General features: G+C 46.4%; 1 protein-coding gene and 1 non-coding gene across 6 annotated transcripts in view; both read right to left on the reverse strand.

The window, feature by feature from the left end:
• Positions 1-203: 203 nt before the first annotated feature.
• NRF1 (nuclear respiratory factor 1) overlaps positions 204-27,045 on the reverse strand; it is a 146,177-nt gene continuing 119,335 nt past the window's right edge. For 3 of the 5 annotated variants that reach the window (XM_058724304.1, XM_058724303.1, XM_058724308.1), the window contains one exon: positions 204-2,235. In XM_058724304.1, the coding sequence (XP_058580287.1) occupies positions 2,072-2,235 (164 nt within the window). In that variant the 3' untranslated portion in view covers positions 204-2,071. Of the gene's footprint in view, positions 2,236-17,793; positions 17,865-20,374; positions 26,327-27,045 lie in introns of those variants that run through there. The other 2 variants (XM_058724306.1, XM_058724305.1) reach the window with 2 other exon arrangements.
• On the reverse strand, positions 9,813-9,917 carry LOC131511259 (small nucleolar RNA U13). Its single transcript, XR_009261452.1, has one exon. It is a non-coding gene; the product is annotated as a small nucleolar RNA U13 (small nucleolar RNA).

The following is a 27,045-nucleotide window of genomic DNA, read 5'->3' on the forward strand; positions in this document are numbered from 1 at the left end:
CTGCTCTGGAGGCGGGCGCCGGCCAGGAGGCCCTGGCCCTGTCCTAGCACTCTCCTTGCAGGCCTCCACAGCGCCACAGAGCACCAGTCAAGGACCACCGAGCTTGAGTTACAAGCACCTTTTACAAAGCAGAACAGGCCACCCCAAAAGAGTTCTAAGAGGCCAAGTGCTCCTATAGAGATGAACATTCCACTTCCTGTTGCCACATTTTAAACTATTTATTGAATGAGGCAGTAATAGACAGAATGGGAAACAACACAGAATCCATGCTCTGCTACTTGGGTTTTGCTTTTCTTCTTCTTGGCAATTTCTCAAACTATTAGGAGGTTATTTCACCACAATGGAACACGGACTTTAAAGCCCCTGAACAGCTTCACAATGACGATAAAAAATAATAATTAAAAAAATAACAGTTGTAGAACTAGGACTGTTTATATGTAAATTTCCCTTCCCTCCCCCTATTACGTACAGAAAAAAACATACAAAGAACATTAGATAATTTTATATAAAACAAGCAAATACAAGAATCTGAAACTTTTCTCAAAGGCTGAGCAAGACGTGAAGAATCTTTTAATGTCGCATTAAAAAAAAACACATTTAAATACACGATCACACATGGGGGGCCCGGGAGGAGGGAGGAAGAGTTGTCCCTGTACTCAAGGAGCAGAGATTTGGCCTGTCGAGAAGTCAGGTGAATTTAGCCACTGGAGACTCAGGGCTTGCAGCTGAGAAATCACAGAATTTAACAGTTACAGAGAACACCCAGACCAGTCGGCACCTGTGAGGAGGAAGCTGTGGGGCCTGACCCACCAGGAGGAGCCTGGGAAAACTGCAGGGTCCCTTCTGAATCAGGGCCTGAGCCGGGGTGCAGGAAACATCCTAGGTCCCTTTCTCTTCTGAGGTCCCGCAGTAGGAAGAGCCAGGTGGCCCTGTCAGTTCCAGTCTCCTCTGTGAAGCTACAGAAACGTACTGGAAGGGAAAAAATTGCTCCCATCGGTGTGCTCTGGTCTTTGAAGATTTTTCTCTCCCTCCTTCCTTTCCCCTTCCAACCCCTCCCCTCCCCCTCCCACTCTCTCCCCTCCAAGCACACACCCATAGGCACGCCGGACGCGCACACGCTCCAAAAAACCCTTAATACTTCTGTTACCTTCAGTTCATATACATGACCAATTCAGGAGACCGACCTTAAAACCAGAGCAATATTTTAATAGTCATGAGATCAAGATGACTTCCTGGGAAGGGGAGGAGATGGGAGGCTGAGGAAAACCCTCTCGTCTCGGCCTGGAGCTTTAAGGACATTCACCTGCCTGTGGCAAGGTCAGCACCTGGGCCAGCCCGAGGAGCATCTCAGCTGCCAGACCACGAGGCCCTTGGACCTTGCAAACACAATTTCTGGACCCCACCCCATTCTGGAACCTCCTTCTTCAGGTGAGTCCAGCAGGGAGAGTTCTGGGTGGCCACTGGGAGGCAGCTTTGGTGAAGGGCATGGTCACCTCCGCCTGAGTTTGTCAGTAGCTCAACGCATGACCCTGGTATGAACAAAAACCGGGTGACTGTGTCTGGCCACGTACCCTACACCCACTAAACTGGGTGAATTATATTTTTCCACAGCTCACCTTGATTTCATATAGATAATTCCATGCGGGTTTCATATATATATATATATATATATATATATATATATATATCTACATACATACATATATATATACTTTATATATATGTAAATGTGTATATCCATATGTACACATATACATATATTCACACTCACACATACACACACATAAGTATACACACATGTTTCTGCAGAAAGAGGTCCTGCCACAATTTGGCTTTTTCGGGACAGTGAAACTGACAACACAGTATCTTATTCCACCAATCCCAGAAAATCAAGAGTGGTGCTTTAAAAAATGCAATTCCAAAACCCACTGCCTTTCTTCCTTTTTAAAAAAAAGGTTAACAAAACTTTTCTTCCAAAGTCGAGAGACTTAATTCCATTTGATTGCACCTCTGCAAACGTGTAAAAAATTTTGAAGTAGACTAGAAAACGACGCCATGGTATGGCCGCATGTCACTGTTCCAGCGTCACCACCTCCACAGCCTGGCCGTCCATGGTAACTGTGCTGTCCGATATCCTGGTGGTCACAGGGGCCATGGCCACCTGCACCGGCCCATTGCCCTGGGCGAGGCTGGTTACCACAGTCTGGTACATGCTCACAGGGATCTGGACCAGTCCTGGGGAGACAAAGGGGAGACTGTTGGTGGGGATCGGGCTCAGCTTCCCAGATGCCAGCTGGACAGGGCAGCCAACCCCAGCCCTTCAGGGCACCGCTGTCCAGCCTCTTGTAGTCGCACACCGACTGCACAGGCATAAATACATCCCTCTTCTTACCCATTTTAATTCTTTAAAATAGACTATCAGGAAAGGGAAGTTTGAAAAAAATTGTGGAAACATGCCCCAGGGCAGGGTCTCCCCAATCTGCCAGGAGATGACCCTGCCTGCCTCCACTGTTCGGAAGCCAGGCCGGTCAGGTGTGAACCCTCCTCCCCAGCCCTTCCCTGCTGACTGCCTCCTTCCTCTAGGAGAGGCTGCCATTAATTTCCTTTGATGTTCTGTTACTGACTTCTTAAATCGTCTGTCTGCCTATGCTCGAGTTTCTCTCAGCTTAAAAATATGTCTCCCTCACGCCTATCCTGTTTTCTGGCCACCGCCCCCTCCCTTCAGTGTTCACTTATTTGAAAAAAAAATGCTTAGGGCATGGTTTTCTTGATTTTAGAGCCACAGACCACTACAATTTTAAAATACAATTTTGGGGCAATTTGAAAAGACCCAACTGTCTCCTAATATCACTATCATTTCACAGTAGAAAGGAAGGTTTAACTACAAAGAAAGGAAGAAGCACGTGATCTCAGAAAACGGCAGTCCTTCATAAGAAAAGTTGATCTTTTTTTTTTTTTAATTTTTTTAATGTTTATTTATTATTGAGAGACAGAAAGACACAGAGTGTGAGCAGGGCAAGGGTAGAGAGAGGAGGAGACACAGAATCTGAAACAGGCTCCAGGCTCTGAGCTGTCAGCACAGAGCCCGATGCAGGGCTCAAACCCATGGACCGCGAGATCATGACCCGAGCCAAAGTCAGACACTTAACCTACTGAGCCACCCAGGTGCCCCGAAAAGTTGATCGTTTTATAGGACATATTTTTTTTAAAAAAAGGATCTCCAGTTAAATGAGGCAGAATTAATGTAGATATCAAGCTCCTCTTCCTCTTAAAATTAAATAATTAAGGGGAGGGGAAAGGACATAAACGAAGGATGTCAACATGTTTCCTGAAGATGAAAAGCACACGTAAAGTGGTTCTGACCTATCAGAGATGCGGAAGCAAGTCCCGTGTTCACGGAGGGCGTGGGACATGTAGCTCTCACTACCGTACCGAGAGACGAGGCTGAAAACGGGAATTGGCTAAAAGTGTGTATTCAACTTGACTGGATCAGTAGCTTCCACCAATTCCAACACCCAGACACCCAGACCTTTGTTGACAGGACATCTGAAGTTCTACCACTGTGTTGAGAAAGGGACCTGGAGAGGCCCGGGAAAAGACCACGGTGCTATCTGGCATGATATCTGTCGGTGGGGCAGTGGGGGGGGAAGACACTGAAAACACTCACCCCCATCCCCGGGCCTATAGACCACCTAGCTCTGCCCTGCTCTCCCCGAGGCGCTAGCTCATCAGGAACAGAGCTGCAGACAACGCCCAATGCTGGGGGCAGAGGAAAACAAAAGCCCCCAAACTCTAGTATCTTCAGAGAGAGAAGAGATTTGTAGCATAAAGATGGGATGCTTTTCTTAAAAAGGTGTATGAAAAAAAATTTAGGATGAAAAATCTAACAGATGAAATACATTCCAAAGAAAGCAGAAGATGAAGAAATCAAGGACATTTTTCACAAAGTAGAAAAGGTTAAAAGATGGGAAGGAGGAGAGAAAAATAGGAGGCCAAAGGAGTCCAACCTCTGATGAAACAGGTGCCAGAGGGTAAAAAAACCAGAAGGTGGGAAATATCAGATACATTGTAAATAAATTTCTAGAACTGAAAACCATGCATTTCAGATAGAAAGGGCCCACGAGATGCCCAGCAGAAAAGATGACAAAAGATCGAGACTCTAAGGAACACCTTTGCAAAATTTCAGAACATGAGGGATAAAGCAAGGACCCTGAAGAATTCCAGAACGGAAAAAAAAGTCCTACACAAGAAGCCAGGGGTCAGAATATTTGGGACTTGTCAAAAGCAAACCTGGAAGCTAGATGAAGCAAACGCCTTCAAGCGTCTGGGAGAAAATGCTTTCCAGGAGAACTGGGTTCCCCGCCCATGAAATGACACCCCTTTCGACAGGGTGTGTGGGCAGGAGAAAGACATCTTCAGACGTGTGGGGGGGTCTGGAAGCTGGTCACCCCTCCATGCTTTCTCGGGAGGCTCTGAAGGAGGTGCTGCACAGCAGTGAGAGAGAAAAACAGAGAATCCACTGCAAAGAGCTCTGGGGAAGGATGAGGGACCCAGGACCAGAGCTGTGCGGCATGCCTAGGAGGACAGACAGGCAGGACTGGCACCACCACATGGGGCCGAGGACTCAGAGGGGTCTTCCAGAAGGGGGTAGAACTGATGATTACTGCCTAAAAATCAGAAGGAATAAAGCAAGTAGTAACCGTAATAATATACTTGTCTTAGCAGTGAACAATTTTGATGTAGTTACGGTAATATAAACATACAAACTGGGTTACCAGGAAATTGCAATCATGTCTCAACTCAAGGACTAATGAGATGACTATTATTTAGAGCAGTAAAGACACCAGAAAGAACATGAAGGGTCGCCTCCAGGGGATAGTCTTTCTTTCTTTCTTTCTTTTTTTTAAGGCCTTTTAGTCCTTTTATTGACATTTAAAACTGTATCACTTTTTTGAAAATAAAAATTTTAAAAAGGGATGTTTTATCAGGATATTTTCTAATGCCAAAAAAAAAAACAAACCCCAAATAAAATGTTATTTTAACAATGTTAAGTTCTGTGTTCTAGAGGAAAATCTTGCCAGTTTAGACATCCGTATTTGATGATACAACATGAAACGGGCTTGATGTTTTGCTTGGTGACAGTCATTTTAGGAAATCTGGGCTCAGGCTGCTGTGCGTTAACAGGAATGGAGTTCACACAGAAGAGGCCAGCCTACCTTGCACTCTAGGCTGAAAGGAGAGCAGGCTGAGGGCCAGGCACTGACCCCAGAATGCTGTGGGGCTCAATTTCCCTCATCTAGACTTCGCATACAGCTCTTAAATGTGTCTAACCAGCCATCTGCAACAATGTGGATGGACCCAGAATGTACTGTGCTAAGAGAAATAAGTCAATCAGGGAAAGACAGATACCGTATGATTTCACCCACATGTGGAATTTAAGAAACACACCAGATGAATAAATGGGAAGAGGGGGGAAAGAGAAGAGGGGTTAACAAACCGCAAGAGACTTTTACTGACAGAGAACAAACTATGGGTTGATGGAGGGAGGTGGGCAGGGGGATGGGCTAGATGGGTGATGATGGGTACTAAGGAGGGCACTTGTGATGGGCACTGGGTGTTACATGTAATGATGAATCACTAAACTCTACTGCTGAAACCAATACTGTCCTGTAGACTAGCTAAATAAACGTTAAAAAAACACAAAAAACTGTCTCTACCCAGTCCTCTTTCAGTTCCCCCTCCCTGCCACCTGAGACAGCTTCCCATCCCACATCAATCCTCTATCTCAAACTCTTCCAACTCCACGTTCAAAAGGTTCCCAAAGCCTATTAAAAAAATGCTCCTGTTGGACATGGCATTCAAGACATCTCATGCTCTGCCCTGGCCTAGCTCTGCGGGCTCACGTTCTCAAACACAGGTACTCCGTGCTCGTACTCTCATCTCCTGACCCAGCGGCACGCTCCCTCCTCTAAGTCTTTGCTCAAGTTGTTCACCACTGGGAACTCCCTCACTCCCCACGCCTTCCCCTTTCAAAACCAGCTCAGTGGTCCCTCCTCTCGGAAGCTGGCCCCATCCCAGCCCCAGTCGATACTTGAGAGTGGCCTCCTCTGGATTCTCAGCAAGCACCAGGACAGTGGTGCGTATTCTGGCGTGGCCCGGTCAGTGCGCGTGGACAGACCTTGCTGTTTGACAGAGGGCTACTTCAAGGCCAGGGTTGGCTCTGGTTCATGTTCTGTTTCCCACAGTGTGAGGTACCAGATGTGCCAGAAGGGCAATAGGCCAAGGGAGTCTATTACTGGCCTCAGCAACGTGCAGCTGGGCCCTCTGCCCTGGCTTCTAGACTCCAGGCCTGGCCTGAGTATGTGTGAAGACCATACGGCCCCTTCCATCGCTCCAGTGTATTCACGATCGTCATCGCCTTCGTCCTCTCTTCTGGTCACAACGGGCAAAACTAATGAAGTGACCCCAAATGCGCACTGGCCAAGCCAGGACACCTGTGTCATCCTGCAAAGAAGCCACATGCTGGCAAACAGCAATTGAAACTAGAAGCAAAGATCAGTCTTATTTCTTTACTCTTGCTTCTGAGCTTGAGTCAGTTCCAAAAGCTGCAAACTTGGGGAACAAGTCGCACACTTTATAAACGCAGGGGTCACTTTGAGCAAGGAGACCTCCTCCCCGCGAACAATCATGCTGGGATCAGAAGGCGGGCGGTGGGGATTTCAAGAATTGTCAGTTAAATCTCTGATTTATGATATGTTTTTGTTTCCTAGGACGTGGATCCATGTCCCCACTGTCGTTAAAAGTTTTAGTATTGTGGGAGATTGGCTCCAGAATAAAATGGAAAAAGGTGCGAACGCAAAAATATGTATTCGCTGCCACTGTTCTAGCTAGAACAATCTTTTGAATGTAAATGGATCTTGTTGCCTTCTTTCACAATTCTTCACTGGCCCAAGGGACATGAGGTCCAAATCTCTTTGCAGGATTTAAACCCTTCACGTCAGCTCCTGTTGTTCCGTTCAGGCCGAGTGACCACGTATCCAGCCCTCCTCTCCCCCGGTACACTCCCATCAGGTGAACCACTTGACTGGGCCTCTACAACCTGCACACAAGCATGCCTTGTGCCTGCAATGATGGCCCTGGACTTGTTCCTTGAATGGGCTCCTATTCTTCCTTCCATGGCAGCCGGTCTCTCCTCCCTGGCCTTAGCCTCTCTCCTGAGGTCCTGAGCACTCTGTACAGGCCTCCGTGGAGGCAGCGCTTGTACTCAGGCACTGTGTGCATGTCTTCAAGAAGACGGTCAACTCTGTAAGGGACTCAGAGTCCTCAGCAATCAGCAGGGCCTCAATGAATGTTTTCTGCACTCACAGAGGAAACTTGCCTTCGAAGCTCGCGCAGGTGTCCCTCCCGGAGAAAGGGTGACTGGAGTGGCCCCGTCTTAGGGTGATTAGGAGGTTTTGGAGCCAGGAGCTCCCAGTCAACAGAACAGTAATGTAAACACGACTGCATTCAGGACTCATCCAAAGAAGGACTCATTTATAAAGATTCCGTCTTCTGTATTTCACCTCACAATCAGGGGAGGAATAAATCTGGCCTCTGCAACTGGGTGATGGAATGCCCCCCTCCACAAGGCTGTCTCGAGAGTGAATGACTGGGAACAGCAGCCACATACCTGAAAAGCTTTACAGAGGGCAGAATTTCATATGCAGGGTCATTCCATAACCCCAAATGCCTCGAAATCCCAATTCCATTATTTTCTACATGCGGTTCCACCTTAAATCAGTGCATTACCGTCCTACTGTGGGGATTTTAGAATTTCAGAATCTCTCTCTCTCACACACACAGCCATTTTGGCATGGGATTAGATTAAACCGTCTCAGCAGCTCTGACCCTTTCTGTCCACGGAAGGGGAAGGGGGAGGGGACTGGCGGCTTGCAGACCAGCATGAGCTAAGTCGGCCTCCTGCCCTTGGAGGAGAGATGATTAAATGCTGAGGCACAGTAATCAGGCTGGGATTGTCCCTGCATCTGCTCAGCCTGGCCCTGATTAGCCCTAATCTAGAAGGTGTATGTTAATCTTAGTTTATATTCTGGGTCATTTCGTTTGATTAAGCAACAGGAAGCCCTTCACATTCTGCTTTCGGAGTTTGAAGTTCTCCGTCTTGTTTGTCTGAGAGACCCTGTACAATCCTAGCAGTAAGCCTCTGGGCATCTGTTTGGCACTTTTCAAAGCCCTCTTACATCCAGTGTGGATCATCTGATCTCTGCTAAGACCCTAGAGATGCGGGCAGGGCAGGTGTGCCTCCCTCTTGCAAGAGGACAGGCAAGTTCCTTTGGCAGAAACACAAACTTATCCTAAGGGCACATACTGAAGATTTAGGGCCCCAGTCTCGAGTACCCCAATATTTCAAAGCCATAAGAAACCTTAGCATTCATGTGGATTAGTAAACCCCTTTCTTTTTCTTTAAACTCAAAAGGAAGCAGATACAAAGTTTATTAAAAAAAAAAAAGAAAGAAAGAAAGAAAGAAAGAAGAGAAAAGGAAACACAGAGCAGAGTGATTTTCTCCCAAGATGACAGAGTTTGGCGAAGCCAGGCGTCCAAGCTGTCGATCTGGGAGTCATTCTGTGGGCTCAGCCACCCTTACCATCGAATAGCAGGCCAGCAGGGCCCAGGGAGCCAGGGGACTTCCCTTTTTGGGCTCACTGCTGCCTCTCCCCTCAGGCTTCCAGGCTAGGTTTACAGAACTGGCCAAACTGGGAAGAGGCCAAAGGGGCCTCAGGAGCCACAGTCCCGGCATAAGGATTTCCTTGTCAAACAGCAATCAGACTAAAATCTCGGGAGGAGCTCTGGCTCCAGGACCACATCTCCCTGCAAAAGACAATGAGACCTAACCCTGCTCACCTCCCTCCTGCCTGGGTGTCCCGTACTTGAGCCCACGTGGTCAGACACACCCCACCCAGTCTTGCCCAACTGCACCCCTCCGGTTGCTTAGGCCAAAACTGCAGCCGCCTTTGACTTCACACACCATCAGCAAATCCTGTCAACTCGCCCTTCAAACGTAAACCCGGAATTCCACCACTTCTCTCTGCTGCCTCCCTGGACAAAGTCCTATCCTCTCTTGCCAGGACGACGTCTTATCTTCCTTCGTCATCGCCCTGCTCCAGCCGTTGTTCCACTGTAGCCAGAGGGACCTGCTAAAACTTTCACATGACACGACGGGTATCAGGACCGGCTCTGAAGGTTCAGATCCCTCGGCGAGGCCGCCTCTGACACAACTCACACACTTCCCACCTGACACCCTTCAAAGTCAGGTGACCTTCTGGGGGGAGGACATGCAGGGAGACTGACCAACAAGGCGGCCATGCTGCCACTCAGAGTGCTCCAAGGAGACCCCCGCACGGGGTCCATTCTTCAAGGGGCTTTCTCCTCTCATCAGGGCCATCATCTCTCAGAAGGTGATCATCTGGCTCTTAAGTTTCCCCTTTTCAGGAGAATCTCTATTTTAACAGACACTTAATTTCGAAAAACAGGTAACACACGGAGGGCATAGTAAAAAAGGTGCAAAAAGGGCACGGGGTTGAAAAGAGTCAATCTCCCTCCCAGAGGTAACTACTTGTGGCCAGTTTCTGGGCTCGTCCGTAGTCTACCCAAGACTGGGAGATGTGTATACGTGTGTCTGGGTATTTTCCCCAATCGAACACTGCATACGTTCATACTCTTCTGCACCTTGCTTTTTTGGAGATCTTTACTTACAACACAAAGAGAACGGCTGCAGAGTATTCCATTTGTATGAAGGTGCTTAATTTTTGTTTCACGTCAGACAGGTAAGCGTGCCGATGTCGCAACAAGGTTTGAGGGAGACACATGTCACACGACAGTGTGAACACCCGATCATCACACTCACGTACTACAAAAGGATCTGGAGGCGCTTGATTTTGATTCGCCAGTGCTCTAATGACGCATGTCTTGGCTTTCCAATCTTTTGCTATTGTGCTTAATGTAGTGCAATTTCTCACATATGCAAGGATAAATATCAAAGACCACGACTGCTTCAGAGGGTATTTATACTTCAAAATTTCATAGGTGCAGGGGCGCACGGGTGGCTCAGGCAGTTAAGCGTCCGACTTCGGCTCAGGTCATGATCTCGCAGCTCCTGAGTTCGGGCCCCGTGTCAAGCTCTGTGCTGGCAGCCCAGAGCCTGGAGCCTGCTTCAGATTCTGTCTCCCTCTCTCTCTGCCCCTTTCCCGCTTGCACTCTGTCTCTCTCTGTCTCTCTCTCTCTCTCTCTCTCTCTCTCTCTCAAATATAAATAAACATTACCAAAAAAAATTTCTTTTAATTTCATAGGTGTAGTAATGGGGGACTCTCAACTGTTCCACTCAGCCCAATTCCTTTCAAGACTCAAAATAATCTACCTCTAGTAGTGGGATTTAAGATTAAGGCATGATGGGTGACAGGGGAATACACTTTTGGACAGACATTTGTCTTTGAGCCTCTCAAATCATATTACATGGGTAGCAGCTAATGCTATCTAGTCATAAGTCTGGTCTGGTCTTGTCATCTATGTGATCATTTGCTCACGTTTAGGGGCTTGGCCCTATTTTCTGCAAAACAAGAGGCCTTGAGGTTTGTAGTGGTCTGTCTCTGATGGGGGAATGAGGGGAGGCTTTGTGGTAGACCATGGGCGCCAACGAGAGTAACTTTAAAGGTTAGGGTCATAGCCTTGCACACTCTGAATTTATCATTCATGAGCTGACCTACTCTATTCCTGACCTCTCCTGAAGTAATGAGTTCCATCACTTACCTACTGTATAATGGAACACACACACATGTGCACGTGTGTATGTGTATGTATGCAATTTATTTACTTAGGGGAATTCATTTACTTTTCTCAACACTAACTCTTTTGGTATTCTGTGATTTGAGGAATACATCTACGTATCACAGCTAAATCTTGAAATATTGTTTGGCAACGGCCATCCCAACTCCCCCCACTCCCCCAAAACATGCATGCACGCGTACGCACGCACAAAGGACTTTGATGGCTGTCTATTATGGGAAAAATAACAGCCAAAGAGCTACTAGTTTGAAGGATTACATCAGCCTTTCCCACAAATTACTCTACATTCTCTCTTCATTACAACCATACCTGTCCCCTTAGTGTACCCTAACCATCACATGTATTTGCTCAGACAGATCCCTCTACCTAGAATGGTCCCCTGCCACTGGTAAGTCCAATTCTTCCACCAATTTCCAAACATTTCATGGAGATACCACAGAGAGAATGGCCCGTCAGGTTCTTTCCTTCCTGTGATTTTATTCCCTCTACCATTTGGCACCGGCTCTGTGCCAACGTGTTTCCAAGTAGTTGTTGTTGTTCTCTGTATAATCTGCTGTCTTTAAAATACTGGGCAGCTTCAACACAGTAGATGCTTACTAATTAAATATGACTCCAGATCTCGTTCCTTGTGATTTTCAGGAACTTGGTTACATTCCTATCAGCCTTGGCCTCCACAGACTGAAGGCCTTGAAGCCTTTCACTCCATTCCCAAGTGCAGCAGGATTTTCACAACAAGACCCTTAAGGCAGCATAGCCAAATGCTGTATCAGTAGTTCCCGTGCATTCTGCGTGAGGGTCAAATAAGCTATTTTATTTCCTTGAAAGGCGTGCCAATCAGAAGGACTACATGTGACTCCTGGGTCTGCCATCGAATGGCTTGTGAACCTTGGTTGCTTCAAACGTAAAATGGCAGTTACTAATCTCACAGGGCTGTCGAGAACTAGATGTGCTGACTTCGGTGAAGTCTGGCACGGTGCCTGGCACATAGTAGGTGTACAATGAATGCCAGCTACTTTTTGACGATGACTTCGAATGAGGGGTCTGATGAAGTCTGGTGGCGTCACAGACGTTAGACTAAAGCTCTCAGCAAACAGAAAGGAAAGCAGAGACAGCACAGATCTCCTTTCGGCAGTGATGTGCTCCTGCCAGGAAGCACATCATTTGCCAAAGGCCTTCAAAGATGTAAAGATTAGAGATAAGAGCCATGAAATCAGGGCAGATGGACTGGCGGGCAGCTTCCCTTCCGAAATGTGGCGTCAGAACTGGCACTGGCGCCGAAATGTGGCGTCAGTCAGAACTGGCACTGGAACGGCACCCTGGCGTCTATGACATGGCTGGCGACTCAGCGCATCAGTGAAGAATAGTCCAGGCTAAACCACTGGTCAATAGCAAGAATGTTAAATACACGGTGAGGGACAGTACGATATGACGTCATCACTCTGATAAATGTGTAAAGCCCTCCACATAATAACAGCATGGGCTCAAGCCTAGCAGAGCACAGGGTCACAGGCCCGGCCCCGGTCACCCGGAACCAGACTGCCCTTCCCCCACCCCGCCCCAGCCCGACAAGATAGAGCAGGACAGACGGCCTGGGGAAGAATGGGCCTTTCATTTGCCCTCACAATCTGGGAAACCTCTGGGAATTGTTGTTTGCTGTAACTGAATCTTTCAGCCCAAAGGCCTTCCAAGTTGGTCATGGAAATATCTTTAGTTGGGAGACAAATATTGATGGTTGTCAGGGAGAAACTGAGAACTAAACAAATAAATTTATCAAACCAACACCTGTGGTGGAAGAGAAAGGATTCTTAAAACCCAAAGGAAAAATTTACAATGTAATGCTTTCTGTAGTTTATGGATGTGAAAGCTAGCTACAGGTACCAGGAAAATGCTGGCTTGAATGGGGATCCAGAAGACTGTGACTGGAAAAGCTAGGAATAGATAAGAAATAAAATCATAAATTATATTACCTAAGTAATACTCTGCAGTTTTTATTTTTTATAATTTTTTTTTTTAATGTTTTTATTTATTTTTGAGACAGAGAGAGACAGAGCATGAGTGGGGAAGGGGCAGAGAGAGAGGGAGACACAGAATCCGAAGCAGGCTCCGGGCTCTGAGCGGTCAGCCCAGAGCCCGACGCGGGGCTCGAACTCACAGACCGCGAGATCGTGACCTGAGCCGAAGTCGGATGCTTAACCGACTGAGCCACCCAGGCGCCCCTCTGCCGTTTTTAAAGAGCCATCGAGGGTTATCTCCAGGTGTCTCTAGGGGTGACAGGCAGGAGGGAAGTCCTTTAAAGTCTTATCTGCAGGCTTGAGAAAGAATTTACACCAGGGACTGAAGTCTAAGACAAGCCACTATTATACAAAGAAAAACAGGCATCGTGTGTACTGGTACAGCGATGGGAGAACGGGAAGGAAAGCAGGGAGAGAAGCTCGTCCAGCAGGCAGGCAGATACAGAAGCTGGGAATGACAAACAAGGACCAGAAAGAAAGAGGACAGTCTCAGGGCAAGAAAAGGAAGGTCATGAAAAGAATGCCAATAGCAAATGAAAAGGAGATCCAGGTAACCTTCCAGACACTGAGACAAGGAGGAAACAGAAAAAGTATTTCTCTCCCAATCATTCTGCTTCTGTTATATTGGCTGCTTCTGGGACATTTAATCTTCCTCTTCCGTGTTTTCTAAGTCCGTGGCTTTTGGGTGCATTTGAGGGATTTATGGATTAAAATATGTATTACACTTGGCGTGCTGAGTATTCTCGTGGAGCCAACAGCAGCCTCGCAGTGCCTTGGGGTAACAGGCACTTCTCGGCATACAAGGTTATCTCCCCTCTTGCTAGACAACGTGAACCCTCTCTTGGAAAAACCACTTTCTGCGATAACCTTCACAGCAGACTCTGTCCTTTGCCTAATTTTTCAGCCCACCGGGAAATTTCTCTTGCCCTCATCCCATAAGCCAAATGTTAAAAATAAATTCATTTTTACTTTGCTAGTGAGAGGTACAATTCTACAACTTCTGTTCGAAACTACTGGTGTCCAGGAATATTCATGAAGTCAGGGTGTTGTGCTTCAGAACCACTGTGGTGTATTATCCTGCAGGCTGAGCCCCCAGTGTGGGCTGAACAAGATGACTTCAAGGCCTGCTGGTCTGACCAACAGGGCTTTAAACTGAAAATGGCAGGAGAGAAAAGTATCCAGCTGAAGTTTGTGGGACACGTATGTGCTTATTAGGAGGACATCTGATCTGACCTTCCAGAGAAGGGAAAGAGATGCTCAGTAATATCCAGAAAAATCACTGGGAAGAAGGAGGACACTCAAGGTCCCCAAAATCTATATATATACCAATGGAAGGGTCTGAGCAATAAAGTGTTGATATATATATATATATATATTTTTTTTTTTTTTAAAGATTTTTAAAGATTTTAGGTAATATCTACACCCACCATGGGGCTCAAACTTACAACCCCGAGATCAAGAGTCAAATGCTCCACTGACTGAGCCAGCCAGGTGCCCCATGGTACCAAGATGATGGAAACCTCAGGGGAAAGTTATCACACGAAGGCTTTGCAACAGTCAGGGGTGGAAATGAATACAAGAGCCAATCAGGAGTTACCTAGAGTTGGGAACGGAGATTTATTTATTTTTCTGTTATTACTTTCAGTGTTTTCATTATGGAGAATTTCAAACCGGTACAAGAGGAGAGAGACTAGCACAAGGAACCCTCCCCCCACCACGTTCCAAATGTGCCCACTATCCAGCCCTCGCCTCTGCTAACTGAACACAGAAAGATTGAGGCAAAAAAGCTTCCAAAGATGTTCTACTATTTTTCAATCCCTCACTAAGCACAACCTGTAGAGTACCATTTAGAAAACAAACACTAGAACATTCTAAGAGCATATAAAGAGGAGAATTAAGTTGGCTTTAGGCAGTAAGACACCTGAAGACAGTACACTGGAAAGAAGAAATAAATAGTTACGGGGTTTGATAGTCAAAGGAAGAAATCTATCTCAATAAACTTCATCTTGTTCAACTATTTATCCTGCCTTTCCTATCTGGACTGTATTTAGCATAATCAGCTTGATGATGGGGACACGTTCTTTATAGAAGAATTCCAGCTTCTGCCAGAAGGCGGAAGGAATGACACTAGAGGAATCCCCAGGTTGCTTTCTCTGCACAAAACTGTCAGCGGCTAAGACCATTTGGTGGCTGGAGAACGGAGCGGTCCGCCATCCGTGCCGGGTGCCGTGCCTCTGGTACCTTACACTGAGGCTGCTGCCGTCTTTGCCCAAACATGAGCCCCCTGCGATGCTCGGTCAGCCTCTGCTTGCGATGGGCGGTGGGCCAGACAGAACTTTTAAAAAGCACTGAGCAAGATGCGCCTCCGGGATGCGGCGGGGAGGAGCGGCCACAGGACACGGTCTCCCCTGTATGCCCCGGTGCCCGGGGTACAAAGCCATCTCTGACAACCTCCCATGGAGGGCTCTACAATTCCTTTGGTAAACATGCCAGCACACGGAGTGCTAACGGTGCGCGTGTTTGTAAAAGCAGATCTTACAGTCGGCTCTTAGTTGAGCCGAAGGGAGGGTCAGCCGTCTCTCCCATAACCTGGAATTTATGATGTGCTTTTCTTGCAGCAGACTTACTTAGACTTACTTTCCTAATTATGTCTTCCTTAAGCTAATATGAAAACTAATTTGTGTTCCTTAAGTACCCAGCAGCTGGGTGGGGGGTGGAGGAGATGGTCCAGGCTTATGCTTGCTTGTTGAGAGAAACTGTCCAAGGATTTAAAATGTGTCACGAGTAATCTGCATGACAGATGATCTGTATGTGGCAACTGAGAGTTGACTATACTTACATTTATAAAACAAACGGGCTACTTCTGTCTCATAGGGCTGCTATGAGGATAAGGAACATTATATTTACATGATTTAAGGTCTCGAGAAAAAGGAGAATATCTAGATTTGAGGTAGTTTTGTTATTTCACATAGGTTTCCTCTCAGGAGTCAAAGCAACCATGCAGGGACTTCTAAGAGGCAGACAAATGAAGGAAGCAAGGTTAAAGACCCTGCTCTTGGTCCCCAGAGTTGCTGAAAACGGGAAGGTGCCACTAGCTCAACGGTCCACCCCAGTGTGTTGTCCACGCTTCACGTTGTAGACAAAATGAACAATTCACATACACACTCTTGGCCCTTGAGCACTCACGTGTGCCCTTGTTAGTCAGAAGCTCTGTTTAATGAGAAAACTCTCCAGGCAAACAGCAGGGCCGTGAAAGGTTTAGGAAGGGGAGACCAGGGAGTGGGTCAGCTGAAAGTGGACCTTCCTAAAATTAAAGTCCTTTCTGATAGGTATAATTCATTACTATTATTTTGGGTGTATGTGAGGGTGGAGAAAGGACGGGAGATTCTTGCAGGAAAACAATTTTTTAAGGTGAAAAGATATAAAGTAACGTGGCTGGAAGGAGCCGTTCCAAAAACATCCAGGCAAATTCTCTTTTCCCCCTCCAAACAAGGCTGACACAGGAAACTCCCAAGGCTTGCTAAAGCAGTCAAGACATTTCAAAAGGTTCAGACTAATCTCTAAAACCACGCTGTCCACCAGAACTCACCGTAGAGATGGCCATGTTCTGTTTGTGCACTGGCCAACACGGTGGCTAGAGAGCATGTGAAACGTAGCTGTAGCACTGAGGAATCCATCTTTACTTCGACTCTAATTAAAGTTTTAATAGCCAGAGTGCAGCTCTAAAACCTTTCCAGAGCTTCCAGTGAGCCAACTCCACGTTATAAACACGCTTCGATCGTACACACACCATAGAACATGATAAGAGTTGCCTTTGTTAAATGGAAACTCAATCTGAAACCGGATGCTCTGCGTTCACCTAAAATGTATTTTCCTGGCATTTCTCTTATTTAGACTGTAGGGTTTTCTCCTTTGCTGCTCTACCCCATCAACTTCTTTTAACACCTCCCACCCCCCAGGGCCCCTAGGTGAGAAACCTTATCAGCATTTGAGAACAATATAATATAGCTCTACGTGACAGTACTACAGGCAGTACGGAAAGCTTGGGCTGGGTAAAATCAGAGTTGCTGGACGCCTCTTTCATGCGCCAATCTGATAGCAGGGTTTTCGTAGTCTCACTCAGAGCACTGTCTCAGTTTCCATATTTAGAGCCCTTCAATGATTTTCAGATCCAATTGCTAGCTTTACAACGGAAAAGATGTGTTTACCAATTTCACTTCGAAAACCCCTTTTTGGCTCTGAAAATCTCTAAATTGGGGCCTTTCTAATAATGAAGATTTGGTGTCATTATAATGTCACAGGCAATTGTGCTGACCGAGCAAAACCAGTATGTCTCCTTGCGAGGCCTTTGCTCTCGGTCTGACCAACAGGAGGAGAAAAGAGGCTTTGTCAGGAGCAGATGTGCAGTGGGAGGCCCCGGGAAAGCAGATCTGCTGAATGGAGCAGGTGCCACTTGGACATTCACTTTACTGACTCCAACCACAACCTCCCCTTCATTTGATATCCTGCTCTTGGCAGGAGGATGGGGAGAGAGCGTCATTCAAAAAGAAGCATGTTTATCCTGTTCAGGTTACGGCTCTGCCAGGCTGCTGCTGCTGCTGGGTTCTGCACATTTGCTCTTTACTAAGCAAATGGTAGAGGTGGGAAGTGAATCCCTGTATTTATACAGGTAACCTGAGAGCCAGAGGGCCCCAAACCATACTGGCTGCGACGTACAAGCTATCAGAGTTAATAACAGTGCGCTGACATTCCTCCAACATCCTAATGGAAGCGTAAGTAAAAAAGGAAAGTCCAACTTAAAGACTTCATTCTATAGGAATTCTTCCTGTCACAATATTCTGGCTCTTGTAAAGTTGTCCAATATGGCTCTGGATTTGGTATGCCAAAAAAAAAAAAAAAAAAAAGATTTCCCTTTACAGAATATTACCTGCAATGACAGGCACCAAGATTCTGCTGGAATCATCTAAGACCAGAATCTGCCTTTCGAATACAAAGACTCAGAAAGATGTGGGGACCTAAAGGGAAGGAGAATGAGATAAGGAAACATGTAACTTGGCCCTCATAACACTGGGGACGGAGAGGTGACTGACTGGTCAAGTCCACCTGCCAGGTGGCAGGCCCCTTTCTGGGAATCTCTGCCCTGAAGCTCTGGTCGGAGTCCTCTGGTCAGAATACCCCGGCTCACCAAGTTCCCCAAGTGGAGAATACCTGACACAGTCAGACTGAGGGACAGACGAAGGTGTGCCAACCCGGTTGGATAATATGTGCTAATTCCCTCTGGGCCTCGAGGGGCCAACTCTGGAGGCATTCAGCTTTTAATATGGAAAGCGACTAAGAGCTACACGGGAAGGACGTGGCTCTGGCTCAGATGAATATTAAGAATAGAGAACAACGAGTAGAGGCGTGTCGTTTCATTGTACGCGCGCTTTCTTTCTGCAGTCTTCAAGTAGCAGAGCCTAGATGAGCAGTTCCTGGTGTAAGAATGATGAATTCCTGAGGCCACCCTAGTTTATAATGGTATAGGGGAGACGGCACATCCCCTCTGGACTTGCGGACTCCGCAAGGAGAAAGATGAATCTAAACACACACTGGCACTTTCACGAGACGGTCCTGCTCCTTCTGAAGGTATCCACAGGTTAGCATTTTTGTAGGGGACAAAGGCACCAAGACCCCTGACAACCAGCCCCTCCAGCTGTGGGGGCTGTTTCTGATGAGAGACAGGAAAGACCTGGTAATTCTGGAGACGTGAACCTCAGTTTTGTTTCCCTAGCACCCCTCAGGGACACAATATGCTTTCATTAGCAACAGGGGCTTTCGAAAGCTGGGATTCTGTGGGAGCACTACCTGCTCCCCCCAAATGGAGGCTCACCGGACCAGACCCTAAGAATGTGTCCTGGAAGAGCTCAGAGTGAATGTTCTCAAGATTAATCTCCTTCCCATTCGGTGTGAGTGCTTAATAATAATAATAATAATAATAATAATAATAATAATAATAAACAGCAGCAGCAATAGTAGCAGTGATAGTAGTTAAGTTATTGCATGCTTACAATGCTTCAGGCACTAAAAAGAGTGGGACTAAATATTCCTGGGTCGTCTGGGTGGCTCAGTAGGTTGAGCCTCCGACTTCAGCTCAGGTCATGATCTCACGGTCCATGAGTTCGAGCCCCGCGTCGGCTCTATGCTGGCAGCTCAGAGCCCGGAGCCTGCTTCGGATTCTGTGTCTCCCTCTCTTTCTGCCCCGCCCTTGCTTGCACTCTGTCTCTTTCTCTCTCTCAAAAATAAACACTAAAAAAAAAAAAAAAATTCTCTGCTGCCCCTAAAATTAGTGTGATTGACATATCCCCCTGGACGGGGAAGCATGGGGAGTCAGAAAACTGGCCATTTCCTTGTGACAGCTAATCTGGAAGGCATTTTGGATTTTAGGAAGTAACTGTGAAGGGAGTCAGGAAGGAGGACAAACTTCAATGCTAGAAAAGGGCTCGGAAGGAACATATCTGGGGCAGAAAACTGTAAACCCCTCTGGGTATTCTAGAAATGAAAGCCCCAGTATACACCTCTACGTTTCTATTTCAGAAGCAGCCATGTTTTCATTGTGAAATCCGTAATTCATCCAATAGTAATGGCTTCTTTCAGCCTTATGACCCACCAGCCTCTGGATATTTGATCCTTTCTGGGGTCACTATAATCATTAGTGCACCTCGCCTCAAGATGCCTGTAGCCAAGAAGAGAAATCTGCCTCTGGAAGGCATCTGGGTGGAAGTGTGTAAGTGGCCCGAGTTGTGCATAAAGAGACTAGGAAGCGGGTCTAGGTGTCTGCACTTCCTCTTGTCTCAGGTTTTCCTGCGAGGCTCTGTCCTTAGAAAAATAGGCCAGTTCTTCTTGCAACCCTCCTGCCCAGCTGTTCACCCGTTGTGGATTACTTCAGTCACATGGTAATGTTTTTTTTTTTTTTTTGGTTTTGTTTTCTTTTTTAAGCAAAGCCATGCTGTCTACGAGCTGAGAAGGTCACTGGGAGGCAGGCTCTGGAAGTACTGGTGCTATCCTTCCCGCGCAGAGGGGCACAGCTTGCCAGAAGGGCAGTCTTTTTGCTAGAGCCTTTAGATCAGCGCCATCCAATACACTTTACTGCAAAGATGGAAATGTTCGGTATCTGTGCAGTTCATTAGAGTAGCTACCACCTACCTGTGGCTATTTAAATTTAAACGTGACTGGGCGCCTGGGTGGTACAATTGGTGGAACATCTGACTCTTGCTTTTGGCTCAGGTCATGATCCCAGGGTCCTGGGATAGAGCCCAGCATCGGGCTCTGTGCTGAGTGTGGAGCCTGCTTGAGATTTTCTCCCTCTTTCCCTCTGCCGCTCTCCCCCACTCACGCTCTCTCTCAACTAAACAAATAAATATTTTTAAAAATGTGAATAAATTAGAGTAAAAAATCCAGTATCTCAGGCCACACATGGCTGTTGAGCACATGCAATGTGGCTAATGTGACCCAATAACTGAATTTTATTTTACTTAAATTAAAAAAAAAAAATTTTTTAATGTTTATTTATTTTTGAGAGAGAGAGAGAGAGAGAGAGAGAGAGAGAGCGTGAGCAGGGGAAGGGCAGAGAGAGAGGGAGACACAGAATCTGAAGCAGGCTCCAGGCTCTGAGCTGTCAGCACAGAGCCCGATGGGGGGCTCGAACTCACAAGCCAGGAGATCATGACCTGAGCCGAAGTCGGTCACTCAAGGCGCCCCTACATCTTGGGTTTTGATGCCATTTATTTTATTTGCCTCTGCTAAAATTTATCATGACACAAACTTAAAAAAAAAAAAGTCAATTTATTTAGAGAGAGAGAGAGAGTGCATGTCCCTGTGCCTGCAAGAGAGCAGGGGAGGGGCAGAGAGAGAGGGAGAGAGAATCCCAAGCAGGCTCCACGCTGTGAGCGCAAAGCCCAACGCAGCGCTCGATCTCATGAACCCTGAGATCATGACCTCAGGGGAGACCAAGAGTCAGATGCTTAACCGACTGAGCCACCCAGACACCCCATGACACTGACTTCTAAAGGGAGTAAAATATACCATACCCACTCCTTAAAACAATCCTGCAAAAGAGTGACCCATACAAAGGAACAGATGAATCAGATGAACAATAAAGACAATGATTTTCACCTGTTTTACATCTCCTTGACTTCTTTGCTTGCGTGGGTTGACAAGAGGGAGTGAAGAGGAAGGAAGGGGACCCACAGTGGCAGTAGAGGGTACTGCAGAGCTGGGTTTGGTTTCCAGTCTCACCGTTTAGTTGCTCAGTGACAGGTAAGGCCCAGCTTTAGCTGCGTCTGCAAAATAGGGCTCAGAAGCTCTGTTCTACCCACCTTCCTGGGGGAAGGTAGAATAATGCAGACGGTGCTTGTTTAGTCACTGGAAAGGGGGTTATGGTGACAGCAACAGTCATAGTAGTAAAAACAGAAAGGAAAGGGGCTCCTGAGTGGTTCAGCGAGTTAAGTGTCCGACTCTTGATTTCGGCTCAGGTCATGATCTCACGATTGGTGACTCTGAGCCTCACATTGGGCTCTGGGCTGACAGAGCAGAGCCTGCTTGGGATTCTCTCTCTCTCTCTCTCTCTCTCTCTCTCTCTCTCTCTGTCTCTCTCTCTCTCTCTCTCTCCCTCTCCCTCTCTCTCTTCCTCTCTCTCTGCCCCTCCCCTGCTTGCTCTCTCAAAATAAATAAAAAACAGAAAAGGAAAGAAAGAATAAAGAAAAGAAAATGATGAAGGGCCTAAACAATGATGGTCAATGCTTATAGTCAAAAGTCAAAAGCAGGGCAAAACTGAAAGTTATTTTCCTGGTATGACATCTACCAACATGTTTTCCAGGATGAAAACTATTCATTTTAAGACAAAAGCTGACTGAAATAGGGAAGCACTGTCTGCAAAGAAAGCATGGTGCCCAGAGGACACTGTGCAGCACCCGCTTCCCAGTCGGCCCAGAGCAAGCGGCTCACGTACTCACTCCTCACCCTGTTCTTTCTGAGCCACGGCTCAGAGCTCTCCTCATCTGACTCAGGCTTGGGAGTGTGCTCTACCTTCCCCTCCATTAAAAAAGACCTATGGTTCTGAAGGGATAGGAGCTGTAGGACAGATGAACTTTCATTTGCTTTTTCTGACGGAATAGGTAACACCTCAGCTTGGTCTGAGATCTTCCCTTCAGGTGTTCCTGTCAGTGGAGAAGAGAGCCATTTACTCCCCAGGAGGGGAGCCCCCAAACCCACAGCTGCTGTAGGCACTGCTCTGGGGCACTTTCAGGAGGGGAGGCTCACAGCTCATATAAAACTGTTTGTTCAGGGGCACCCGGGTGGCTCAGTCGGTTAAGCGTCCGACTCTTGGTTTTAGCTCAGGTCATGATCTCGCGGTATGTGAGGTCGAGCCCCGGATTGGGCTCTGTGCTGACAGCCCAGAGCCTGCTTGGGATTCTCTCTCTCTCCCTCTCTCTCTCTGCCCTTCCCCTGCTCGCACTCACACCTTCTCTCTTTCAAAAAATAAATAAGTAAACTTAAAAAAAAAACAACTTAAAACTATTTGCTCAGGGGCTCCCTGCTTTGAGTCCTGGGGGCGATGAGCTTATCATCTGTGGATTAAAGGTACAAATAATATAGTAGCAAAGAATGCAACAGCTCTTTTCAAAGCTACTATCATGCTTTACAGTGACTGAAAATGTACCTTTACAATAAACTTTATTTCATTTATTACACTAGAATAGCATATCAGCACCTTTTTGGAGGAGCAACATTGACATATTTCCTAAATTAATTTAATACTGATACCCACTGACTCTTCTGGGAACAAGTCCATATACTGATGTGTCCAGATAATGAGCACACAGAAAAAGGGAGAATGAGAGATGTATTTTACAGTTCATCAAGATGAGGACTGGCGTTTTAGCTCTTTTAAAGAAGAGCTGGAACAGAGGGACATGTACTCAGTAAAAATGGGTGACAGTGGTGGTAGAGAATAAGGAAGAAGTGAAAAAAGTCCCCCTTGATGATGGAGATTGAAGTACAATGCAGTCGTGAGATGTGAAGAGAGATTATGCCCTGAGAATGACGAAGGCCACAGCAACTACAGCTGGAAGAGAACGGCAGCCCTGCCTGAGAACAGTGATACAACCAGATCCAGGAGCTGTTCAACAATGTCACCTTCAGTCAAAGTTCCTTCAATTTCCTTTACTCAAGCCTATACAGAAAGAGCTTCTGGTCTCCGATTTCTTTGCAGCGTTTACCTCTGGAACATACAAATTCTTCAACTGCATCAGGTAAGCATTTGGATCTGTCCTAAAGACAGGAGGGCACAAGAATACCCTGTATTCTGAAGTATAACTGAACATATTCTGGGGAACGAAGGGGAGATGAAATGATGTGGACAGCTAGTAAGAGTTTTATGCTCACAGTGTACCTATGTGCCAAGCACTATGCTAAGCACTCTATAGGAATCATTCTGTTTAATGCTCACATCAAGCTCATAAGCATGGAACTGTCATTAGCCTAAGTTTATAGTGAAGGCTTAGGTTAATTTGCTTGCCCAAGATCACAGAGCTTGCTAGTGCAGCTTTTAGAATAAGCTAGGCCTGCAGACTCTCCCATCTCCCTTGCCCCTCTTACTCACAGCACTAGACCAAATATCCACAAAGTTCTATGGCCCCAGCCACCACTTTCTATGACAGAGGCTCTTAATCCTTGGGCGGGGGGCCGAGGAAGGGGGGATTCTCTAATTCATTTGCACATCTGACCAAAGTTATGGGTCCCAGAAAACTACAGAAAACGTGTATAGAGACATGGATGGAACTACAGTGTATTACGCTAAGAGAAATAAGTCAGTCCGAGAAAGACAGATTTCGTATGATTTCACTCATATGTGGAATTTGAGAAATAACAGATGAACGAACATAGGGGAAGGGAAGGAAAAAAATAGGATAAAGACAGAGAGGGAGGCAAACCATAAGAGACTCTTAAATACAGAGGACAAACTGGGCGTTGCTGGAGGGCAGGTGGGTGGGGGGATGGGGTAAATGGGTGATGGGCATTGAGGAGGGCACTTCTTGGGATGAGCACTGGGTGTCATACGTAAGAGATGAATCGCTGGGTGCTACTCCTGAAACCAAGACTGTGCTGTATGTTAACTAACTTGAATTTAAATTAAAAAATAATAAATAAAACATAGATAAAAGAAAAACAAAACTCGTACAGAATTTCTCAGGGTCCAAGACCCCAGGTTGAGGATGCCCTAACGTCCTCATAATGCACATAAGGGTTGGTTTCCACAGAGAATTAAAGCACACACGTTGCCTCCTGCAGATGTAGCCGCACTTACCTCTTTATAATCAATACAGAACACAACTTTGCGGCATCCTGTCTCACTTGGGAGGCCTTGTGGAATAGGAACGTGTGTTCCAATTTCTGATGCAAGGACCCCGCCCAGGAATCCCGCTCTCTCATCTGAACTTCATGTTTCTGTCCTCATATATCTACTCTTCTATCCCTCTTGCTAAAAAGGTCAATTTTTTTAAAAAAAGGTATTCCAATGAGCATAGCGGAGATTAAACGAAACTAGGGAAACACATTTTTACAAGTTTCTAACAGGGTCAAAGAAAAGTAGCAAGGTGGAAAGGTGAAGAAGACATATTCAGTGTGAAGGAGAAGACAGAATTTTGTTTCTAAAGGAATTCAAAAACTGATTTGGCTTGATTTGGCAGCTGATGTGGGTAGTGAAACGTGCACTTGTTTTACAGTGTAGCAAGACTGAGTGGGGCCTTGTAGTTGCAGGACATTTATGTTGATGAGTCTTAAGGGGGATCCCTGGCTGCAGGACTGCTGCCAGGGCCGGGTCAGAACAAAGAGGGACACGGGGCACCGCGAAGAAACGAGAAGGGCTGCTCTTTCTGTAAGTATAATGTTAATGCCTTGTAATCAGCTTTAATTTTGAAACAGACCTAGCCTTCTAGTCCACTTCTCTCCGTTGAGGGCGTGAGGCAAGTAGGCAGCCACAAGTCTCAGCCAGGACAGCACAGGCCACAGTGGATGGTCTCTGGGTGTCGGGCAAGGGAGAAAGATGCATTTTCCAAACTGTCTGGTGGAACCCAATCAAGGGCTGGAGGCAGAGCCAAAGGGAAGGCCCAGTGAGGAGCAGGGGAAGCAAACCGGCCACCAGCTAGCTCAGGGCAGAGATGCACATTCCCCCGAGCACTTTCTACCCCCTTGGTCTCTATCTCCCTAGAGGCAGGTGGGAATGTTGCAAGAGTGCTGGCATAAATCGAATGGCTGCAGGAGGGCTTGGACAGAAGCTTCTAAGGGGTGAGGAAACAACTCTTAAGCTGGGTTTACCTCTTTGGCAACATCATGTGCTTCTCCCGCAAACAATGTCCCCTGGTTCTAAATAGCAACCCCTCCCCCCGCCCCCAACTGAATGAAAATAAGAAAACATGTTCACTAATTGCAAGGTGATCTGCTCACTGGAAGTACTAAAATTTGATAGCTGACCACTGAATGGTTCTATAATTTCTGCAACTGGAGAAACACAGACCTATGGGCTCCCCCCGACTTAGCAAAGTGAGCTCTCACACATGTGGAGGGGAGGACCGCTGGACAGCGGAGCACTTGGCATCAGAAACCACCAGAGCATCCCTATCTCCGGGAACAGGCCGGGGCAGGCGGGCACTGTGGCCAAACCAGACAAAGGCAAGTAGCTTCTACCAGGGATGGGGAGAGAGGCCCGACATTCCCTAAAGTATTTGTTCAACACCGGGAGACAGTCATCACGCTGTATTTGTGGAGTCCAGGCAGAAGCTGGCTCACATCACAGGGAGGCAGCATAACTGAGCGGTGTGGAGACAAGCTGCCTGAATTCAAATTCCACTTCTGCCACTCTCTCTGTGCACGTGGCCAAGTCACTGAAACTTTCTGTGTCTCAGTTTCCCCATATGTTAAATGGGGACAATAGTGTTTACCTCAGAATAGGGTTATTCTGAGTTTTAAGTAAGTTCGTGCATGTGACACACTTAGCAGAAGACTTGCACATAGCAAGCACTTTATAAATGTTTATTAAATAAAGTTAATAAGACAATGGAATTGAGATACAGAATACAAGGTCGATAGTGGGAATGCAGATTCCTAGCTTGGAGTAGTCTGCAAGTGGGGTGTGCCCCACCCTCATCTTAGTACAAAAAATGAAATTGAAGAAGTTGGGGTAAAGGAGAGAAGTTACAATTTCAAAGTGCAAGAACTGAGCCTCTATACAACTCTGCATACACAGAATGGACAGCCACAATTTCTTAATCCAGAAAGACGCACCTGGTTTGGTCTTAAGAAAATAAGCACGACTACAGGGACAGTGTTTCCTGCAGCAACAATTAGTGTCTCATTCAATTCACTGGGGCAGTATTAAGAGCACTTGCTTCCCACTTCTGGTCCATCTCTGTGATAATGAATGCTCCCCACTTCCCCTGCCCTAGGGAAAGATGGGGCAGAAGGAGAGGAGAACACTTAGTTAAATTAAAAGAAAGCTTTAACACTGTATGTTAACTACACTGGAGTTAAAATTGAGCGGGGGGGGGGGGGGGAAGGCTTAATTCTTCTAGATGAATTTTAAAATTACTGTAAAGGTCATTCCCCTCACAAACCTTTTTGGAATTCTGATTGAATTTTTTTCAAATTTGGAGACGGGACTTTCACTGACAGCTAATAATAACAGCACGATAATAAAATACTACAATAGAAAGAACAAAATACATAGATGGATGGAAACAGAAGATTCCCCAATTTAAGAATTCTGCATATGGGGGCGCCTGGGTGGCTCAGTCAGTTAAGCATCCGACTCTTGATTTCAGCTCAGGTCATGATGTCACAGTTCGTGGGATCGAGCCCCATGTTGGGTTCTGCGCTGAGCATGGAGCCTGCTTGGGATTCTCTCTCTCTCTCTCTCTCTCTCTCTCTCTCTCTCTCTCTGTGTCCCTTCCCTGACTTGCTCTCTCAAAATAAATAAATAAACATTAAAAAAAAAGAATTCTGCATATGGATACCAATAGCATTTTTCATAGAACTAGGACAAATAATCCTACAATTTGTATGGAACCACAAAAGACCCCGAATAGCTAAAAAAAATCTTAAAAGAGAAAAACAAAGCTGGAGGTATCATAATTCCAGATTTCAAGTTATACTACAAAGCTA

This window comes from Neofelis nebulosa, chromosome 4, assembly GCF_028018385.1.
Source record: "Neofelis nebulosa isolate mNeoNeb1 chromosome 4, mNeoNeb1.pri, whole genome shotgun sequence".
NCBI classification, from domain to species: Eukaryota; Metazoa; Chordata; class Mammalia; order Carnivora; family Felidae; genus Neofelis; species Neofelis nebulosa.